The sequence below is a fragment of the Phocoena phocoena genome, chromosome 7, assembly GCF_963924675.1.
Source record: "Phocoena phocoena chromosome 7, mPhoPho1.1, whole genome shotgun sequence".
Lineage (NCBI taxonomy): Eukaryota > Metazoa > Chordata > Mammalia > Artiodactyla > Phocoenidae > Phocoena > Phocoena phocoena.
The window spans coordinates 21,479,409-21,503,374 of NC_089225.1; the positions used below are offsets into that span (position 1 = coordinate 21,479,409).

Below are 23,966 nucleotides of genomic sequence, written 5' to 3' on the forward strand. Positions count from 1 at the left end.
TATAGAGGAACAAGATAAGAATTCGATAGACTTCTTGTTAGAAACAATACAAGCCAGAAGACAGTGGTACAACATCTGTATTTGGGGTTATGAGAGAAAAAACAGAATTCTATACCAGTAGAAATATTTTTCAAAAACAAATATGAAATAAAGACTATTTCAGACATGCAAAAACTGAAACAATCACCAGCTTACCTGCACTGCAAGAAATGTTAAAGGAAGTCTTGCAGACGGTAAGAAAATTATACCAGATGGAAACTGGCTACACAACAATAAAAATGAAAAGTCAAACAATATACTGACTGAGAAATCAAATATCTGAAAAAGTACTTATGTAGAGAGGATATGAAGAATTCTCAAACCTCAGTAATTAAAAAAAAAAAAACACCTTCAGAAACAATTTGTTTAAAAAGTTAAACCTACGTGTGGAGCACTGCTATACAATAGTTAGAGGTACATGGTGAGGAAAGTTGTGGAAACTTAGTGATGTTCTTTTCTTAATCCAAATGGAGGTTACATAGTTCTTCATCTTATAATTCTTTAAAATGTATAATCTATTTCTGGGTACTCTTGTTGTATATATATTTCAAACCCCTAAATAGGTAATAAAATCATTAACTATGGGGGAAGACTTTAAGAGATAAGGGGCAAGAGAATGGGAGGAGAGGAACTGGAGACACTAAATAGAGACAACTTTTGAGAATTGCATCCCTAAAGGGAGCATTGAATTTCAGTAGTATATGGGAGGGGAAAATGAGGTTAAGAGAGAGTGTCCTGTTCTTTATTGAAAAAAAGTGTTTGCATGCTGAAATGAAAGACACCAGAAAGAGGTGTGTTGCTATAGGAGAGAGGGGGTAGAGTTGTAAGGTCCTCAAGGCGGATGAGAGTAAACACTCAAATGGAAGTCAGTTAGCCATAAATAAAATGCAGAGGATTTGCGTATGGTAAATGGAGGAAAAGCAGAGTGCATGGGCTCAGATGTTAGTATGTAGATAGGTGTGGTGAAGAGTTTATGAAAATACTTTTCTGACTGCTTTATTTTTCTCACTGATTTAGGATTCAAGATGTGAAGTGCATTATCAAAGAGTAGATGAATGTTTTAAAGGTTGTTTTGATACAAAGATTCAGCACAGTTACATTAAGACAGATTTCAAAAAGAAAGCGTCGAGATGTGGGGAAATGTGACAGATGTCTGATAAAAGCGTATAAACATTTGTATCACTTCTGTATGTTCTAGAATAATAATATTAATGATAATTATTTGTAGAGTTCTAGAATGAACTCCACAAATAATTCATGGAAATAAGTAGTTTACCCATTTGACAAGAACTAATAATAAATTATCACATGAGAAAATGTTCACTCTCCCCAACAATCTTGAGAATTAAGGCAACCTTAACCAAAAAAGGAGGACAAAACAGTTAACACTAAGCAGAGAGACAAACATTGCTGGGTGCTAGGTATATGAAAACTGATTCTATAAATCAGTCTGATGATATTTAACAAAACATGAAACTGCTGTACTTTTTAATTCTGTAATTCTACCTCTAAAAGGTTTACCACAAATATAATCCACCCCCAAAATTAAAATTGCTCCAAAAACAAGTTGTAAAAAATGTTGTTATTCATAGGAAAATCCAACAAAACTGATCCAAGAGAAATATGGAGTAACCTTTGAATAGTTTACTTTCATTTTTAATTTTTATTTTTTCTGCTAGGCTGATTAAATTTGGTTTAAATTCTGGTGAAATTTGCTCAGGTTGTCACAGATGGTGAATCAGTCATTGGGACTAATGAGATTCGGAGTGCTTGTTTTTTGTTACCTGCTTCAGTCTCTTTAATTCATTATTAAAGAATTAAACGTGTGATACCCAGACTACTATAGTCCCCAAATGGATTATATCGATTACTTACAGCATCTTCAGGGAACACAGCACATGTCTACTAAGCAATGTTATAAAGTTCAGGAAGTTTGTTTGACTGTCACTGGCAGTAAGACGTCAGATGGTTTAAAAAGGCAGAAAACCAAAGCACACCTTGCCAAATATTCATAAATTTTCAATGACATCATCTTTAGTAGTCACTAAAAACTGTAGCACATGTGAGACTTGCTTTTCAAGTGAACTAATTATTGCTTAAGAAGAATACACTGGGTCCTATTCTCCCATCAAAAATAATAATAAAAAAAATAATAATAATAATAATAATAATTTGAAATAACAGTCATTATATTTGCAAAACCATAAAGAGAAGAGGTGAATGATAGCAATGACATTTTTATGTAGGGTTTTGAATACTATTACTTTTCCTAAATCATCAACCATTTTGTGGATGACTTCATATAATATGACTTCCTTGTGTGTACCTTTTACATATGCACCATTTTTGTCCGTTCTACTATTTCCTTATTTACCTTCTTTGTAAACAGCATTATTGAGGTAAAATTCATATACCATACAATTCACCCACTTAAGTGTACTGCTTAATAGTTTTTCGTATATTCACAGATGTGCAGCAACCATCACCACAGTCAATTTTAGAACATTTTTCTCTCCAGAAAAACAAACAAAAACCCTGAAGTAGGGCTTCCCTGGTGGCGCAGTGGTTAAGAATCCACCTGCCAATGTAGGGGACATGGGTTTGAGCCCTGGTCCGGGAAGATCCCACATGCCTTGGAGCAACTAAGCCCACACGCCACAACTACTGAGCCTGCGCTCTAGAGCCCATGCTCCGCAACAAGAGAAGCCACCACAACGAGAAGCCTGCGCACCACAACGAAGAGTAGCCCCCACTTGCCGTAGCTAGAGAAAGCCCGCGCGCAGCAACGAACACCCAACGCAGCCAAAGATAAAATAAATAAATTTATAAAGAAAAAACAAAACCCTGAAGTAGAAGCAAACCAAGTGTCCATCAGCAGATAAATGGATAAATTAAATGTGGTGTACACATACAGTGGAATATTATTCAGTTTTTAAAAGGAAGGAAATTCTGTCACATGCTACCGCATGGATGAATCTTGAAGACATTATGCTGTGTGAAGTAAGCCAGTCAGAAAAGGACCAATACTGTATAATTCTACTTATTTGAGTTACCTAGAGTCATCAAATGAATAGAATCAGAAAGTAGAATGGTGGTTGCCAGGGGCTGAGGAAAGGAGGAATGGGGAGTTGCCATTTAATGGGTTCACTTTCAGTTATGCAAGATGGAGAGTTCTGGAGATGGATGGTGGTAATGATTGTGAAATGATGTGAATGTGTTTAATGGCAGTGAGCTATATGCTTAAAACGATTAAGTTGATAAATTGTATGCTATGTGTATTTCCTCACAGTTTTTAAAATTTCAATGTGAATATACTGATGAAGGAGGAAAAAAAGGAAACTCCGTACTCTTTAGCTATCGCCCTCCAACCCCTCCACCACCACTATCATCTCCTAGCCACTAATCTACTTTCGGTCTCTGTAGAGTTCCCTGATACGGACATTTCATATCAATGGAATTATGTGTAGTCATTTGTGACTGGCTGCTTTCACTCAGCATAATGTTTTTAAGGTTCATCCATGTTGTAGCATATTACCAGTAGGTTACTCCTTTTTATAGCTGAATAATACTCCATGGTAGGGATATATCACATTGTGTTTATCCATTTGTCGGTTGATGGACATTTGGGTTGTTTCCACCTTTGACTACTGCTGTAAACGTTAGTTTGTACATTTTTGTGTAGACATCTGTTTTCATTTCTCTTAGGTATATACCTACGAGTGGAATCACTGGGTCATGTGGTAACTGTATGTTTAATCATTTGAGGATGATGTTTTCCAAAGCAGCTGCAACGTTTTACATTTCCATAAGCAGTGCATGAGTGATCTAATTTCTCCACATGCTTCTTTTTTAATATAAATTATTTATTTTGTTTATTTTTGGCTGCGTTGGGTCTTTGTTGCTGCACGTGGGCTTTCTCTAGTTGCAGCAAGCGAGGGCTACTCTTCATTGCGGTGCACGTGCTTCTCATTGCAGTGCACGTGCTTCTCATTGCAGTGGCTTCTTTTGTTGCAGAGCACGGGCTCTAGGTGTGCAGGCTTCAGTAGTTGTGGTGTGTGGTCTCAGTAGTTGTGGCGCTCGGGTTCTAAAGTGCAGGCTCAGTAGTTGTGGTGCGTGGGCTTAGTTACTCCACGGCATGTGGGATCTTCCCCGAGCCAGGGATCAAACCCATGTCCCCTGCATTGGCAGGTGGATTCTTAACCACTGTGCCACCAGGGAAGTCCTCTGCACATCCTTTAATACTTGTTAATTATCTGACTTTTTTATTATAACCGTTCTAGTAAGTGTGAAGTAATATCTCGTGATTTTGATTTTGATTTTCCTGGTGACTAATAATACTGAATGTCTTTCTGTGCTTTTTAAGCCATTTGTATATTTTCCTTGGAGAAATGTATATTCAGATCCTTTGCTCAATTTAATTGGGTTGTGTGTCTTTTTATTGTTGAATTGTAAGAGTTCTTCATATATTCTGGTACAGGTTCCTTAACATATATAATTTGTAAATATTTTCTCTCTTTCTGTGGGTTGTCTTTTCACTTTATTGACGCAGTCCTTTCAAGTACAAAAGTTTTTCACTTTGATGAAGTCCATTTTATCTTTTTTTCCTTTTGTTGCTCATGCTTTTGGTATCATATCAAAGAATTTATTTCCAGGTCTGTGATCACCAAGATTTATGTCTATATCTTCTAAGAACTTTATAGTTTTAGGTCTGACATTTAAATCTTTTTTTTTGTTGGGGGGGTGGTTTGCGGTACACGGGCCTCTCACTGCTGTGGCCTCTCCCGTTGCAGAGTACAGGCTCCGGACACGCAGGCTCAGCGGCCATGGCTTACGGGCCCAGCCGCTCCGCGGCACGTGGGATCCTCCCGGACCGGGGCACGAACCCATGTCCACTGCATCAGCAGGCGGACTCCCAACCACTGCGCCACCAGGGAAGCCCCTAGGTCTGACATTTAAATCTTTGATCCATTTTTAGTTAATTTTTTATATGGTATGAGACAAGCATTCAACTTCATTGTTTTGCACATAACTATTTAGTTTTCCCAGTGCTATTTGTTGAAAAGACTGTTCTTTCCCCATTGAATGGTCTTGGTACCCTTATTGAAAATCAGATGATCATAGATGTCTGGGTTTATTTCTGGACTGTCAGTGCTCTTCTACTAATCTGTTTATCCTGTGCCAGTGCCACACTGTATTGATGAAGTTTTGAAATCAGGATGTGTGAGTCCTCCAGTTTGGTTCTCTTATCAAGATTGTTTCGGCTATTCTGGGTCCCTTGCAGTTCCATATGATTTTGTAATCAGTTTATCCATTTCTACAAAGAAGTCAACTGGGATTTTGATGGAGATTGTGTCAAATCTGTAGATTAATTTGGAAAATTGGCATCTTAACTATGTTAATTCTTCCATTCCATGAACATGGGATGTTTTTCAGTTATTTAGATCTTTAATTTCTTTCAACAATGCTTCTGTAGTTTTTAGAGTTGATTTTTCACTTGTTTTATTAAACTTATTCCTAAGTGTTTTATTCTTCATGATGATACTATGAATGGAATTGTTTTAATTTCATTTTGATTGTTCATTGGAAGTGTCTAGAAATGCAGACTATTTTTTGTGTATTGATCCTGTATCCTACAACTTTGTTGAACTCATTTACTAGTTATAATACTTCTTAAATAGATTTCTTGGGATTTTCCATATACATGATCTTGTCATCTGTGAAGAAATTGTTTTATTTCTTCCTTTTCAATTTGAGTACCTTTTATTTCATTTTCTTGCCTTATTGCTCTGGCTGGAATGCTTAGTACACTGTTCCATACAAGTAGTGAGAGCTGACGTCCTTGTCTCCTTCATGACTGGACAGCATTCAGTCTTCCACCTTAATAAAGATGTTAGTTGTGGATTTTTCATAGGTACTCTGTATCATGTTGAGAAAATATAATGTATTACATTAATTGGTTTTCAGATATTAAATGACCCTGGCATTCCTGGGATAAATCACACTTGGGCAGATTTTAGCATTTATATTCATAAGAGATATTGGTCTGTGGTCTTGTGGTACCTTTGTCTGGTTTTAGTATTAGGGTAATATAGAATGAGTTGGGAAGTGTTCTTTTCTATGTTTTTTGGAAGAGTTTATGAAGAATTATTGTTAATTTTTCTTTAAATGTTTGATAGAATTCAGTGGTGAAACCTTCTATGCAGGGGCGTGTGTGTGTGTGTGTGTGTGTGTGTGTGTGTGTGTGTAAGTTGTTTTATGATTACTACTTCAATCTCTTCATTTGTTATAGATCCATTCTGATTATCTGTTTCTACTTGAGTTCGTTTTGGCAATTGGTATATTTCTGGGAATTTGATCTATTTTCTTGGTATACAGTTTTGCATACTATTTTATTATCCTTTTTATTTCTGTAGTTAGTCTAGTAATCTCCCCTCTTCATTTCTGATTCTGGTAATTTGAGTTTTCTCTCTTTTTTTCTTGGTCAATTTAACAAAAAGTTGTCAATTTTGTTCATCTTTTCAGCTTTTGGGTTTTACTGATTTTCATCTTGTTTTTCTGTTCTCTATTTTGTTTATTCCCACTGTAATCTTTCTTACTTACTTCCTTTGGCTTGCTTTTGGTTTGGTGATCTGTCCCCCAGCCCTCTACCCAATGTCTTAAGATGGAAGTGTAGGTTATTGATCTGAGATCTTTCTTCTTTTTTAATATTGGCATTTACAGCTATAAGTTTCCCTCAAAGCACTGCTTTAGTGGCATTCCATAAGATTTGGCATGTTGTATCTTCATCTTCGTTCATCCCAAAGTATTTTCTGGTTTCTATTTTGATTTCTTCTTTGACCTATTGGTAACATAGTATTGTGGTGTTTAATTTCTACTTACTTGTGTGTGTCCCAAGTTTTTTCCTGCTGTTTATTTCTAATTTCATTCCATTGTGGTTGGAGAACATACTTTGTATTATTTCTATCCTTTTAAATTTACTGAGGTTCATTTTATGGCCCAGCATATGGTCTATCAGGAGAATATTCCACGTACACTTGAAAAGATTGTATTGTTGCTGTTATTGTTGGATGGAGTGTTCTGTAGATGTCTCTTAGGTCTAATTAGTTTATAGTGTTATCCAGGTTTTCTGTTCCTTGTTGATCTGCTGTATTGTTGTTCTATTCATTATCGAAAGCAGAGTGTTGGGAATTCCCTGGTAGTCCAGTGGTTAGGACTCCCTGCTTTCACTGCCGTGGGCCTGGGTTCAATCCCTGGTCTGGGAACTAAGATCCCACGAGCCACACGGTGCAGCCAAAAAAAAGGCAAGTGGAGTGTTGAAATCTCCAGCTACTATCATTGAATTGTATATTTCTCTACATTCTTTTCAGTGTGTGTTTCATGTATTTTGGTGCTCCTTTACTAGGAGCTGATACGTTTACAACTATTATATTTCCCTGACCCTTTTTCATTCTGAAATGCTTTCTTTATCTCATACAGTTTTTGTTTTAAAGTTTGTTTTGTCGGATATTAATATAGACATACCAGCTTTCTTGTGGTTACTGTTTGTGTGATATATCTTTTACCATCCTGTTATTTTCAGCCTTTGTGTCTCCTGTAGACAGCATATAGTTGGATCATTTTTTATCCTGACAATCTCTGTCTTTTGATGGAATCATTTAATCCATTCACATTTCATGTTATTATTAATGTACTTGGCTTATGTCTTCCATTTTGCTTTTTGTTTTCTATCTCCTGTGTTTGTTTTTTTATTCTTCCTTTTCCTGCTTTCTCTTGCATTAAATGAATATTTCCTAATGCAGCATTTTAATTTCTTTCTATTTTACTTTTCTAGAGGGTTTTTGTTAGTGGTTTTTCTAGGATTTACCATATATGTCTTAACTTATCCAAGTCAGCTTCTGATTTACACTAGTTTAATTCTAGTGATATAAAGAAAAGTTACTGCTACACTGCTCTATTCTCTTCCCCCCTTTTTTCTGGTATTCTTGTTATACATATTATATTAATATTACAAACACAATACATTGTTATAACTATTACCTTACCATCAGTAGGCATTTCCTTAGCCCATACAGCTTTGTTCCCACCCACATCCTTCATGCTATTATTGGCAAATATGTTACATTTGTATATGTTATAGGCCCAACATTATATTATATACATATTATTTTATACACTTGCCTCTAAAATCAGAAGAAAGGAGGGAAAATATGTATTTCTACAGTCTTTCCAATTACATAATTACCTGTTCTTGGTTGTATTAGTTTGCTCAGGCTGCCATAACGACTGGGTGGCATAAACAACAGAAATTTATTTTCTCACTGTTCTGGAGACTGGAAATCCAAGATCAAGGTACCAGCAGGGTTGATATCTGGTGAGGCTTCTCCCCTTGGTTTGCAGATGGTCACCTTCTCATTGTGGGCTCATTTGGCCTTTCTTCAGCCTGTGCAAGCAGAGGAAGAGCAAGTTCTCTGATGTCTTTTCTTATAAGAGCACTAATCTCATTGGACCAGGGCTCCACCCACATGACGTCATCTAACCTAGTTACCTCTTCATGGCCCCATCTTCAAATACCATTACATTGAGGTTAGGGTTTCAACATATGAATTTGGGAGGGATGCAAGCATTCAGTCCATAATACTGTACTCTTTATCTTTTTGTGTTTGTTCTAATTAGTGCCTATTGTAAAGTGCCTATTGCCGTCAACAAATTCACAGTTTGTATTTACTAAGGAAAGTCTTAGTTTTGCCATCATTTTGAAAAGTAGCTTTGCTGGATATAGGAATCTCTGTTAACAGGTTTTTCCTTTGACCATTTTGAATATGTTTTCCCACTGCCTTCTGACCATCTTGTCTGCTGGGAAGTTAGCTGTTAATCTTACTGGGGTTACATTATAAGTAACTAGTCATTTTTCTCTTGCTGCGTGTCTTTGACTTTCAGCATTTTTACTATGGTATCTCTTTGGATCTCTGCATTTATTCTGCTTAGAGTTTGTTGAGGTTTCTGGATGAGTAGGTTATTGTTTTTCAATAAATTTGGGATGTTTTCAGCCATTATTTCTTGGAATGTCATTTCTGCTGCTTTCTCTCCTCTCTGATAATCCCATTATACATGTGTAGGTTTGTTTAACAACACCCCACATTTCTCTGAAGCTCTTTTTTCTGTGTTCCTTTTTCTCTTTGTTCTTTAACTTATATAATCTCTTTTAATCTGTCTTCCTCCACCAGGGCTCGAACCCGTGTCCCCTGCATTGGCAGGTGGATTCTTAACCACTGTGCCGCCAGGGAAGTCCCAATATTCTCTATTTGTTAATGCAACCTTGTCACCGTTCCTTCTTTACTTCCTTATGCATGGTTTCCTTTGGTTTTGTGAACATGTCTGTAATGGCTACTTTACAGCCTTTCTGATAAATGTGAAAAATCTGTTCTTTCTCACAGGCAGTTTCTGTTCCCTGCTTGCATCCAAAGTATGGGTTACACCTTACTGTTTATTTTCATGCCTTGTAAATTTTTTTTTTTAATCAGACATCTTAGATAATGTATTGTAGCAGGTCTGGTTATTGTTGTTCACTTGTTAATTTGTTTAGTGACTGACTGGATTATTTTAATGAAGTCTATTTAAACCTCCCACCACCAGCAAATGTTCAGCCTCTGATTTTTTTCCTCAAGCAGGGAAAACTATTTTGGGTATTCTCACAGTCATCCTGGAATCACAGTGGTTTCGGTTGGACTCTATTTCTCTTTTTCCTTGACAACATCCACTAACTGCTAGCTGATTACTCTGTTGTTTTCAATAATGCACTGACTCATAAATTGCTCTACAAAGTAATTCAATCAAAATCTGTCTCCTTTGAAGAAAAAGTTTCTGTAGTCAATATTTGATTTTTATTCTGACATAAGGAAGGCTCATTCCTGCTGTCTTTTTACCTGTTTCCCTCTTGCAAACTAGCAAGCCTACAGTTTAGCCTGAATCTTGAATCTCTTCCCAGTTGTCTTTACCACAATCATCACTGTTCCTGAAAGCACCTGTAGGCTTGAACGTCGTCCCACTCTGTTGCAATTAAAGACAGTTCTTTTGGGGCTTTCGTGGTGGTGCAGTGGTTAAGAATCTGCCTTTAATCCAGTAGTTCTATTTCTAGAAATTTATCTGGTTGCAATACCAGCACAAAGGTGCAAAGATAATGCTAAAGGTGTTTACTGCAGTATTATTTGTAATTAATAAAAGCTGGAGGGCTTCCCGGGTGGCGCAGTGGTTGGGAGTCCGCCTGCCGATGCAGCGGACGTGGGTTCGTGCCCCGGTCCGGGAGGATCCCACATGCCGCGGAGCAGCTGGACCCATGAGCCATGGCCGCTGAGCCTGCGCGTCCGGAGCCTGTGCTCCGCAGCGGGGGAGGCCACGGCAGTGAGAGGCCCGCCTACCGCAAAAACAAACAAACAAACAAAAAAAAGCTGGAGGGCTTCCGTGGTGGCGCAATGGTTAAGAATCCGCCTGCCAATGCAGGGGACACGGGTTCCAGCCCTGGTCCAGGAAGATCCCACATGCTGCAGAGCAACTAAGCCCGTGCGCACAACTACTGAGGCTGCACTCTAGAGCCCACAAGCCACAACTACTGAGCCCGCATACCACAACTACTGAAGCCTGTGCGCCTAGAGCCTGTGCTCCGCAACAAGAAAAGCCACCTCAATGAGAAGCTCATGCACCACAACGAAGAGTAGCCCCCGCTCGCCGCAACTAGAGAAAGCCCATGCACAGCAATGAAGACCCAACGCAGCCAAAACTAATAAATGAATAAATAAATTTTTAAAAAGACAGTTCTTTGGAGAATACATTAGGTGTATTTTTATAGCCTCTTTTCTCCCCAGAAAAATCTCTGAGCCAGGGCTCAGAAGCTGGGGATTTGGACAGTGATTAGCTTCTCTAAAAGTGACACCCTATCCTATGAGCTGAGCACTTGGTAGAGGGTGGGGAGACCACAGCCTAGGATCACTGGCTTACCTCTCCTAGTGTGAAAAATCACCACTTCAGGAGCTGGGGCAAGGGTGATCAGGCCAGGGCCCCAGTATTCTCTGCATATCACACCCACAGTAGACCCTCTGTTGTACAAGCGGAGGTTGGGTGGAAAGGAGTTCCCGCCTCTCATGTTCATTCACCCCAGATTTAGCTTCAGCAACAGGTACCTGAGGGCAGGATGAGAAAGCTGACATACCACTCCTCCTAGGAAGAAATCCTCCCTCTGGTGCTGTGGGGAGAGGGAGCTCTGTGTTCTTGGCTACAGCTGTCTGGAGTAGAGTCTGTACTTCACTAAACTGGGAGGGGCAGGAAGGAGTAGTATTGGTTCAAATATCAAACTCACTTTTCGTGTTTGTTTCTGGTTTTTTTTTTCGGTACGCGGGCCTCTCACTGTTGTGGCCTCTCCTGTTGCGGAGCACAGGCTCCGGACGTGCAGGCTCAGCGGCCATGGCTCATGGGCCCAGCCGCTCCGCGGCATGTGGGATCTTCCTGGACCAGGGCACGAACCCGTGTCCCCTGCATTGGCAGGTGGACTCCCAACCGCTGCGCCACCAGGAAAGCCCCAAACTCACTTTTCTTACTGAGTTTTCATACATGTTCTTGAATGGATGTTTCTAGTTTGCTCTTCATCCTTAGGATCATTTCCATAGGGTTTCAATGGTGGCTTTTTTATAGCTTTCACCACTTTCAGTGGGGAAAGCAGATCGGTAAACTCATGCTGTCATGCCAGAAGTCAGTCTCTAATTGGTGAAATTTGATTCAAAAAAGAAGAAATTATACTGTTCTGGCATCCTGTCTTTTGAAATTATATTTAAAAGATTTTATGAAGCTGTTTGAGGAATGGGATACGTGTTCTTCAGCTGTATCACACAGGCATACAAGCATCGTCCTCAGTGCCAGTGACAATTTTACGGTCTCACAGACTTAATAAGCAGCTAAGTAATTGTTAAAAAGAGCACCTTAGGATCAGCTATACTAAAGCTAAAATTGCTGTTTGGTGAATGTTTGCTACCACTTCAGTGAGCTACTAAAGTGATATATCCGTTAGCTCTGCACTGACAGAGCTGCTTGATAATAACCAGTTTATACTAGTGGGGTGGTTAGAGTATGGCCCTTCTCAAATTCAGTCATTCTCCCAGGAGCACCACAGATATCTTTGTGGTTGATTGTGTGTGATAATAGCTACCCTTATATTTCTCAAGCCAAAGGCATCTTTTATGTGAAATGTGCAGTGCAGACCCTTGGGTCTCATTCAAGTACTTGAAAACTACAAAGTTCATTTTAAGGAAAGTGTTAGCCCTTACTGCAAGTAATTCTACATCCTACCTATTTTTTAACAGGAAGTAATCCTCTCTTCAGGCAAGATTTCCCCCTCAGCTTCTCAGTTTCCTGGTAAAGTTATGAACTGCGTTTCATGTCTTCTATCAAAGGACTAAATTCCTCTATAATTAACTACTTGCTTTAAATTCAACATAGAATACAATTATGATATGCCTGTAACCCAGCGTCTGCCAGAGGCTTAAATGTTTGCTTCCTTTATCTTCCTGGCAGAGTCTTAGTATCCTCTGGGTTCGCCAACTTGTCTTAGCTGCCGGGAAACACAAAGTAGATTCGGTTCTCAGTGAACACAACAATCTTATCCCAGATGTCCCTACACCATTTCTGTTTTGCTTTTAAGTGTTTTCTCTTCTCTGTTTTTTAGTATACTGTTTTTTTTTAATCTTTCACATTGGAAATAGGTGAGCTATAAATGAATACTTCTAGGAATATAAACATTTAACCAGAAAGCCTAGAAAAATTGGCCATTTGCATGTAAGGAAAACTCCAAATATTGTACAATAAAAGTTTTATTTGGCATTTATTTTCATTAATTGAGCATATAGTTTGGTCAAATTCTAATTGGTGGAGGGTTTGTTTATATTGTCCTAGCTAGATATCCTCATCACAAAAATACATAAGGTAGAAGTCACCTTGAATTGCAAAGAGCTTATAAGGCAGAAAGCTAATATTTTCTTCCAGAGACAGCAAACCTGACTGAAGTCTACCCTTCAAATGAATTGAAGGTGACTTATATTTCAGAAGAACAGTGTAATTGTCTTCACACGGCATACTGTGACTTCTGAAGACTTCTGAAGGAGATTCAGATTATTAGTTGATATTAAATCCCTGATACAGCATTTAAAAGTTGAACTTTTCAGGCAGTTTTCATAGGGTATTTTTAGTAATTAGAATTATTAAATGCATGTGTGCATTTTTGGAAAAGTTAACTGCTACTGTCACGTTCATATTATTCTCTCAATCTTTTTTCTTTTCATATGTAGCTTTTTTGGTTTTTTTAAATAAATTTATTTATGTATTTATTTTTGGCTGTGTTGGGTCTTTGTTGCTGCGCGCAGGCTTTCTCTAGTTGCGGCAAGCGGGTCTACTCTTTGTTGCAGTGCACGGGCTTCTCGTTGTGGTAGCTTCTGTTGTTGCAGAGCACGGGCTCTAGGCACACGGGTTTCAGTAGCTGTGGCACGTGGGCTCAGTAGTTGTGGCACACGGGCTTAGTTGCTGCGCGGCATGTGGGATCTTCCCGGATCAGGGCTCAAACCTATGTCCCTCTGCATTGGCAGGCGGATTCTTAACCACTGCACCACCAAGGAAGTCTTTGTATGTAGTTTTAACATAGTTGTGATACTATTGGATATTTTTTGTTCGTGTGGCGTAGGGTTTTTCACGTTATTAAAAATTTCTTTGTAAATATAATTTTTAATGTTTGATTTTATGAATATACAATAATTTATTAACCCTGGTGAGCAACTTGAATTTCTTCATTTTTATAGGGTCTTTAGAGTGGGATTAATAAATCATAAGATATGACTGTTTTTTAGGTCCTTGGTACATTTTTTTAATGTTTTTGTTTGTTTGGATTTTTTTGTTTTTGTTTTTCTTCGGTACGCGGGCCCCTCACCGCTGTGGCCTCTCCCATTACGGAGCACAGGCTCCGGATACGCAGGCCCAGCGGCCATGGCTCACGGGCCCAGCCGCTCCACGGCATGTGGGATCCTCCCGGACCAGGGCACGAACCCGCGTCCCCTGCATTGGCAGGTGGACCCTCAACCACTGTGCCACCAGGGAAGCCCTGTTTGTTTGTTTTTAATAAATTTATTTATTTCTGGCTGCGTTGGGTCTTCGTTGCTGTGTGCGGGTTTTCTCTAGTTGCAGCAAGCGAAGGCTACTCTTCGTTTCGGTGTGCAGGCTTCTCATTGCAGTGGTTTCTCTTGTTGTGGAGCATGGGGTCTAGGCGTGCGGGCTCAGTAGTTGTGGCGCTTGGGCTTAGTTGCTCTGAGGCATGTGGGATCCTCCCGTACCAGGGATTGAACCCGTGTCCCCTGCATTGGCAGGCAGATTCTTCACCACTGCGCTACCAGGGAAGTCCCTTTTTTTTTTTTTTCCTTTGGCTGCCTCGGGTCTTCGTTGTGGTGTGCAGGATCTTTTTTTCTTTCTTTTTTTTTGGTTGTGGTGCACAGGCTCATTTTTGCAGCATGTGGACTTCTCTCTAGCTGTGGCACCTGGGCTTCTCTCCAGTTGTGGTGTGCGGTTTTCTCTCTCTAGTTGTGGCATGCAGACTCCAGGGCACGTGGGCTCTGTAGTTGTGGCGCAAGGGCTCCAGAGCACGTGGGTTCTGTAGTTTGCAGCACTTGGGCTCTCTCGTTGAGGCACGCGGGCTTAGTTGCCCCACAGCATGTGGGATCTTAGTTCCCGGACCAGCGATCAAACCCACGCACCCTACATTGGAAGGCGGATTCTTTACCACTGGACCACCAGGGAAGTCCCTACAGACATTTTTAAATATACATAATTGTAAACAGAAGTGTACTGAACCCCCATGTACCCATCACTTAGCTTGTACATTTATCAACTAATGACTAATCTGTTTTCGTTTAAACTTCTATGTCATCCTCCTCCCATATTATTTTGAAATAAACCCAGGTATCATATTATTTTCATTCACGAGTATTTCAGTATAGGTATCCCTAAAAGGTTTTTTTAAACCTACCTAACTTAATAGTACTGTTTCACATTCTAAAAAATTTAACAGTTAATTTCTTAATTATATCCAATATCCAGTTGGTCTTTGTATTACCAGCTACCTCACAAGTACTGCTTATGTTTTCACACATTTGTCTTGTAGAGTGTCCCAGAGTCTGGATTTGACTGATTGTGTAATCATGGTGTTGTTTAACATGTCTCCCTGTATTTTCTGTAATTCAGTACTTGGATCTAACGTAGTATTTTTGATGCAGTTATGTGAGATGTAAATGCAAAAAGTTGTTAAAGCTAGATTAAGAAATAATATACCATGTAAAGTAAGTTGATTTAAATGATTAAAAAAGGGTGGTAACAGGGTTTTATAATAAATTAAGATTTCTGATTCCTTGAGAATTCTCAGAAAGAATTCACAGTATTGCTCTATGATTTTCACTATTTTCTTGAAATTGCTAAATGGAGAAAACTTTAAAGACATATTATGACAAATCCCATATTAGTTTGATTCTCAAAGACTAACCATTGAAAAATACAGTAATAGCTTAATGGTTTTACAATAACAGCCTTCTATTTTTGTCAGTATTTCTATTAGAATATGTCAGAATCATGTTCTATTGTTTATTTTATTCCTTAGATAGTACCTTATGTCCTTAGCACATTTTTTAGGGAATAATGTATTTTTTTCTGAGTCTCATCATTGTCTAACTGCATATTCTCTCTTCTAAAGTATAGCTTAGTGAGATCCAAATAAAGTACCTTTTTATTCTGTAAAATTAGTGAGTTATTTTTCTTCTTTTTAAAATAATTATTTGAACAGTACAAAAATCATATTTAGAATAAGTCGTAAAAGAATAAGAGCAATGAAATCAGGAGTTATTTTTTAAAATCTGTGTTATTGTCAAAAACAAGGTGACTTTTATCCAAAAAGTAATTATTTATAACTCTCAGTTTAGAAAAGAGTTAGTTTTGACTTTTACTAAGCTGACCTACTTGAAAAATAATTTTATTTAAATAAATTTATAGGACTGTTCATTCAAAGAATCTTTACAGTCATCTCCATCTCATTGTGCTGTGTTTTTGTGTATGTTTGAATTTTTTCCCCATAGCTCCTCAGTAGGTTACTTGCAACCTCCAGGATCAGAACAAGTACAGTTGCCTCGAACTACTTCACCATGCAATTCCCAGCAGCTTCAAGGCCACCAGTGTGCAGGTATGAATAGACAATTGGAAAAAAAGAAGGCAATGGTTTGTCCATTTGAGAAATAAATTCTTTGGACATTTCTAGATAAAGGTTTTCAACTTGTTAGGTGCTGAGATGTACCCAGAGTATGCAGGGTGCCATGAGAAATCAGAGCTAACAGGTTCCGCCCACTTCTTCCTTTTCCCCTGCTACCACTGCCGCTGCTCTCCGATTCTCCTCCTCAGGCTCTCCTTCCTGCCTGCCTCATAAGTATTGATGTTCTCTGGGATACCTTTTCTCATTACTCTTCAGCTTCTTCCTCGGAGGTCCAACCACTTCCTCGGTTTCAACAACGGCTTTTTGCCAGTGTCTCCCAAATTTTATTTCTGCCAAGACAAGACCACATAGCCAACTGCCTGCTGGACATTCCTACTCAGGGATGTGTCGGGGCACTAGATTTAATATTTCTCCCTCTTCCTGCCTCCCTTTCCTCACCTTCTATCTAGGGTCCAATACAAATGACAAAATTATAACTCTCTTCCGTTCTCCCCTTTCACACTCAGGCTTCACCATTTCCTCAAAGCTGGTACCGTCTTTCCTTCCTCACTGCCTCTACTTTTGGTCAGTTCTTTTCATGTCTTCACAGTAATTTCTTATGTGTTTTGCTTATTTCATGTTGCCCCATGTCCAGCTTTCCTCCTCCACAACACATGCACACATATATACACAGTTCAAGAATCACTGTCCTGAAACAGATGTCTCTTCATGTCATTCCTCTGAATTAAAAATTTGCATAGATTCTCCATCTACACTCCCTAGCAATTAAGCCTTCTATTTATACGTATATGCTCAAGTCATACAGAACTCTATTTGTAGAATATACTATGCTCTTTCATGCCAAAGATACTTGTGTACCTGTTCTTCCCTCCACCTGGCATGCCTGTCCGCCATCCAGTTTGCCAGAATCCTGTTTATCCTTGAAGTTTGACTCAGAAATCACCTCTTCTGCAAAGCCTTCCTCAGTCCTTAAAACAGAGTTTGTTGCTTCATTTTCTCTGCTTCCATAGTGTCTTAAACAATCCTTTATCATATTTTATTGTAATGATCTGTTGACATATGTAATCTCAAAGAAGCAGAGAAACAATAAATGATTATCAAATACATGATTAATAGTGGCTGCATCAGCATGGGCTGCTGTGGCCAACGAGAACCTTGAGATGTTCCTAAGCAGTCAGCCCTTCTATGGTGTGCCTAGCCAGGTCAGGGTGGTGCTATTTCTGGGGAATTGGAAACTACCATTACGATTTCTGCAATGCAAACAGTGGCCCTGGAGGTGGGGCACAGGGCACCTTACCTTACACTGAAGTGGTGAGTGGCAGAGTTACATTCCGAATACTAGTAGTGCTGCAGTACCAGTGCCATGGCAGGAATAAATCAGATAAGAAGGTAGATATTGTAGTCCACAGGTACTGTACAGCTAGCAGTGTTTGTACATGCATACGATTATTATAACTCTTTAAAGTCAGCCAAGGAGGTCTTCCTAGCCTTTTTCAGGCGAGAAAATACGATAAAAGAGGAAAAATAATTTCCCCAGAGTTATAGGACATTTCAGGGCACTGAAATTGTGCTTTCTGATTCCTGTATCCCAAACTTTTTCCCACCGCATGAGACCGATTCACTCAAAAGACGACTTTTCTCTGTATGTCAAAATTTCTATAGGATACTAATTTTTCCCAGTGTTCCTTTATGTATTTAGAATAATGCTCGTTTGAAAATGAATTTATTTTAAAAATTAAGCACTTTTGTAGATCATGTCGCAGTTGTCCTACTCTATACTAGGTCTTGTTGTAGATAATTGGACTTTCCTGACTTACTATGTTGAGGTTAAGTGAGATGTTTAGGTCTACAGAGTCAATTTCAATGTCTTTTTAAACACAGCACTTGTATGTGGTATAAGCATTAGAGTTTAAATCTGGCTTGCATAAATAGCAGTAAAATTTTTTTCAGAGATGTAAAATTATTGCCATTATCTTGGTGTTTAAAGATACCAGCTATTTGCTAAAGTTTGCTAATTGCAGTGTCCTGATTCTGATTTTCAGCTGTGCCACCTCCACCAGCTGGTGGCGGAATGGTGATGATGCAGCTCAGTGTACCAAACAATCCACAGTCTCGTGCCCATTCACCCCCACTGTGGAAGCAAAACAAATATTACTGTGATCACCAGAGAGGACAGAAGTGTGTGGAATTTAGCAGTATAGACAATATTGTTCAGGTAAGATGCTTCTTTTATTATAATTTTAAAACTTTCAATATTTAGGTACATAAGATTGACCAACCTATAAGACTTGATGCCGAATTTGAAATCTTCTCAAACAAATTAGTAAAGAAGTTTGAACATTCTCTATATCCAGACAGTTTATTTCAATATTTAAATATGTTTCCCAACGTTTGCATAATTTAAATTTTTTTAATTTAAAAATTCAGAAGATAAACTAGATCTGAAATTTGGTAAAGAAAATGAATGAATTAAGCTGTTATCCTACCTTTCCCATCTGAACTGTATTTTACTGTAGCCAGAAAGTTGATGAGGGAATGCTCTTCATCATAGAAGAAATACAACTAATAAATTTAAAAGCAATGATAGAATTTAAAAATCACTATTTTGGAATCCTGTTAAAGTAATGAACAGGGAAACATCATCAGCAAATGCCAGAAACATTAGGAAACGATTTATGGGGAACTTTAAAATGGGTAGATTAGGCAGACAGCACTTGAAGCAACTGTTCAATTGTAGCATCAATTAAATTGGGCCAACCAAACATTATTTGCTTCCTAATGTGGTTTAGAAGCATCACCTATGATATACTCTTGTCAAAACTATTGAACCTGGGAATTTTCTGGCCGTCTAGTGGTTAGGACTCTGAGCTTCCATTGCTGGGGGCACGGGTTTGATCCCTGGTCGGGGAACTAAGATCCCATAAGCCGTGCAGTGCAGCCAAAAAATATATATATATTGAACCTGAGTCTAATCAAGCCTCTCTAAGTCTAGCTGTTAATTTACAGAAAATAAAGGAAGAAAATATAAAGCAATTTATATGTACAGTGGAATATTTTATTGGATAAATTGGCCTATTTCTTTAACAAATAAATGGCATTTTTAAATGAAGGATGAGTCTGTTGTAGATTAAAAGAGACTTAAGAGTTATAACAATCAGATGCAATATATGGCGATCTTCCTTGGATACTGAACAGCCAAAAGACATTTTGGGGCAAAAAGTGGACAGTTAAGTATGTTAATTTTGTTAGTGTGATAAAGGTGGGTTTTTTTGTAATAGTTCTTATCTGTTAGATAGAAATATTTATATACTGAAATATTTACAAGTGAAATACTGTGATAATCTGAGATTTCCTTTAAATTGTCTAGTAAGAAAAAAAGCAGGGGATATCACAATCAAAGCTGGATGATGAGTATATGGAAATTTGTTATACTTATCTGTCTATGATGAGTATATACTTTTATATACTTGAAATTTTTTATATACTTGAAAGTTTGTTTACAACATTGAAAGGTTTTTAATTTTTTTTTAAAGACAAACTAAAAAAAATTGTCAATGCACGTGACAAAATCATATCAAAATAAAAAGGCAACGGTCACTTATAAGCTAGCTCACAAACTATAAATGGCCAGTGGCCATTAAAGAGATAAAAATATAAAAATAGTTTTTTTATCTGTATAATTGGGATATTTAGGAAGACTATTAATTTGCAGTGTTGGCAAATATATCCAGTTGTAAACTCTCTTGTGACTCTTGGTAAATTGATTGATGCAACTCTTTTTGGGGTGCAGTTTAGTAACATTTTTCAAAGTGTGGAAGGCCTCTGATTCTAGAAATTCACTTCTAGAACTTTGTCTAGTAAAAATTGTGGAACAAACATGCAAGAATACGTTTGCAAGGATATTTCTTTCTTCTCTGTCGTAACACTGAAAATCTGAAAATAGCTGATATTCAGTAGTGGGTAAATTATTAAATAAATTTCTGTGACATTTAGGAAAAATTCTAGAGCTGAAAATACAATGACTAAAATGAAAAAATACACTAAAGGAATTCATTGGTAAATTTGAGCAGGCAAAAGAAGGAATCAGAGAACTTGAAGGTAGGACAATGTAAATGATCTGAGTCTGAGGAACAGACAAAAAAGAATGAAGAAAAGTGAACAGAGCCTAAGGAACCTATGGAACACCACCAAGTGGACCAACACTGTGGCTATCTCAGAAGGAGAAGAGAGAAGGGGACAGAGAGAATATTTGAAGAAATAATGGCTGAAAACTTCTCAAATTTGATAAAAGACATGAATGTAAGCATCAAGCAGCTCAACAAACTCCAAGTAAGGTGAACTCATAGATGCACACTGAGACATACTGTAATCAATTTTTAGAAAGACAAAGACAGAATATTAAAAGCAGCAAGAAAGAAACAACTCACCACATATAAGGAATCGTCAAAAAGATTATCAGCAGATCTCTCATCAGAAACTTTGGAGACTGGAGGCAACAGGCCGATATATTCAAAGTGCTACAAGAAGAAAAACCGTCAACCAAGAATCCTATATCTAGCAAAACTGTCCTTCAGGGCCTTCCCTGGTGGCACAGTGGTTAAGAATCCGCCTGCCAATGCAGAAGACACGTGTTCAATCCCTGGTCCGGGAAGATCCCACCTGCCGCAGAGCAACTAAGCCCATGCACCACAACTGCTGAGCCTGTGCTCTAGAGCCCGCGAGCCACAACTACTGAGCCTGCAAGCCACAACTACTGAAGCCCGCGCACCCTGCGCACCCCAACAAAGAGTAGCCCCCACTCACTGGCATTAGAGAAAGCCCATGTGCAGCAATGAAGACCCAATGCAGCCAAAAATAAATAAATAAATTTATTAAAAAAAAAAAAAAAAACTGCCCTTCAAAAGTGAGGGAGAAATTAAGAATTCCTAGATAAGAAAATTTGAGACCTGCCCTGCCAGAAGTTCTCAAAGGAGTCCCGCAGAGTGAAATGAAAATATGCTAACAGTAACATGAAGCCATATGGGGGGAAAAGCTCTCAGTTAAGTACATGGGCAATTATAAAAGCTAGTAATATTGTTCCAATGGTTTATAATTCCACTTTTTGCTTTCTACATGAATTAAGAGATTAATATTTTTTAAACAATTATCTCAAAGACAGTATTGTTATAACTTTGATTTCTAACTCCCCATTTTGTTTTCTACATAACTTAAGAGACTAATGCACTTAAACGAATTATAAGTTTGGGACTTCGCTGGCAGTCCAGTGGTTAAGACTCTGCGCCTCCACTGCAAGGGGCACAGGTTTGATCCCTGGTCAGAGAACCAAGATCCTGCATGCCATGCAGTGCGGCCAAAAAAAAAAAATGAATTATAAGTTTGTTTGGGGGCATATAGAGTATAAAGATGTAATTTTGTGACATCAGCAACCAAAGGGGGTAGAGACAGAGGAGCACAGTTTTTGTATGTTATTGAAGTTAAGCTAGTATAAATTCAAATTTGAGCATTATATTTTAACTTTTGGATGTTAGGTGTAATCCCCAAGGTAACCACGAAGGAAAAAAGCTATGGAATGTATACCAAAGGAAATGAGAAAGGAATTTTAACATTTCAGTACCAAAAAAATCAAGCAAACACAAAAGAAGACAGTAGTGCAGGAAATGAGGGACAAAAAGCAATAAGACATACAGAAAACAAATAGCAAAATGATAAAATTAAATCCCCCTTGATTGGTAATCGCTTTAAATGGAAATGGATTAAAATCTTCATTCAAAAGACAGATTGACTGAATGGATAAAAACACATGATCTAACTATATGCTGTCTACAAGAGACTCACTTTAGATCTAAAGACACAAATAGATTGAAAGTGAAAGGATGAAAAAAGATACTTCATGCAAATCATAACCAAAAGAGAGCAGAGGTGGTTATGCTAATATCAGATCCAAGAACTTTACAAGATACAAAGAATATTATATATTAATAAAAGGTTCAATACAGCAAGAAGATATAACAATTCTAAACTCTTACACACCTAATTACAGACCATCGAAATATATGAAGCAAAAACTGACACAATTGAAGGGAGAAATAGACAGTTCTACATTAATAGTTGGAGACATAATACCCTACTCTCAATAATGGATGGAACAACCAGACAGAAGATAAGTAAAAAATTAGCTTAAACACAGTGACCAACTAGATCTAACAAACATACACAGACTACCTGACAACAACAGCATATACATTCCTCTTAGGTGCACACTGCACATCTTCTTGGATAGATTTTATTGTTAGGCCACATGTAAAGCCTTAACAGATTTTATTTATTTATTTTAATTTATTTATTTATTTATTTACGGCTGCATTGGGTCTTTGTGGCTGTGTGCAGGCTTTCTCTAGTTGCAGCGAGTGGTGGCTCCGCTTCATTGCAGTACACAGGCTTCTCACTGCTATGGCTTCTCTTGTTGTGGAGCGTGGGCTCTTGGCATGCGGGCTTCAGTAGTTGTGGCACACGGAATCAGTAGTTATGGTTCACAGGCTCTAGAGCACAGGCTCCGTAGTTGTGGCGCACAGGTTTAGTTGCTTCGCGGCATGTGGGATCTTCCTGGACCAAGGCTGGAACCCGTGTCCCCCGCATTGGCAGGCAGATTAACCACTGCGCCACCAGGGAAGTCCCCAAGCCTTAACAGATCTTAAAAGGTAAATATCATACGAAGTATCTTCACCAACTAAGATTGTACTGGAGGTTCTAGGCAATGCAATTAGGTAAGAAAAAGAAATAAAATGTGTCCCAGTTGGAAATGAAGAAGTAAAATTGTCTCTGTTCAGAGATACTATGATCTCCCCACGAGACATTTATAACTAGAAAGGAAAAAATAGTAACTTGACAATGGAGAAACCTGGCAGACACCACCTTAACCAAGCAGCCAAAAGAAACATCACCAGTACTGTGGTGACAAATGGATGGCATGTACCTTCTCACAGGATGCATTGAGAAGGACACAACATCACTTCTCTGGAATTCCCTTCCCCAAATGTATATCATAAGCTTTTTGATGAGGAAACAGTAGGCAAACCCAAGTTGAGAGCCATTCTACAAAATAACTGGTCTTCAGAGTGACCTTCAGAAACTGATCTTCAAAATGTCAAAATCATGAGAGAGAAGAAAGACAGACTCTTCTAGGTGAAGAAGGTTAAAGAGACAAGACAATTAAATGCAGCAGTTGATTCTACAGTGGATTCTGTACTAGAAGGAAGAAGTTTTTCTTTCTTTTTTTCTTCTGCTATAAAGTACCTTAGTGGGACAGTTGGCAAAATTTGAATAAATTATATCAATTATGTGATATTATGTCATTAGTCACCTGATTTTGATAATTCACTGTGGTTATTTATTTAAGAAAATGTCCTTGTTTTTAGGAAATAGACACTAACTATATTGGAAATAGAGTGGTATCGTGAGCAACTCATTCTCTAATAGTTCAGAAAAGAAGTAACTATATATATAGAGAGAAAGCAAATATAATAAAATATTAACATTTGGGAAATCTGAAATTTTTTGGACTATTTTTGCAACTGTTTTAAGGATGAAGTTTAAAATAAACAGTTAATATGAAAAAAAGAATGAAGTAGATGTGTATATTCTCTCATGGAAA

At 38.1% G+C, this 23,966-nt stretch overlaps 1 protein-coding gene across 4 annotated transcripts in view; it reads left to right on the plus strand.

Moving 5' to 3' along the window:
* R3HDM1 (R3H domain containing 1) overlaps nucleotides 1-23,966 on the plus strand; it is a 110,410-nt gene that overhangs the window by 81,890 nt on the left and 4,554 nt on the right. For all 4 annotated transcript variants that reach the window (XM_065880662.1, XM_065880658.1, XM_065880659.1 and 1 more), the window contains 2 exons: nucleotides 16,185-16,288; nucleotides 18,358-18,530. In XM_065880662.1, the coding sequence (XP_065736734.1) occupies nucleotides 16,185-16,288; nucleotides 18,358-18,530 (277 nt within the window). The remainder of the gene's footprint in view (nucleotides 1-16,184; nucleotides 16,289-18,357; nucleotides 18,531-23,966) is intronic.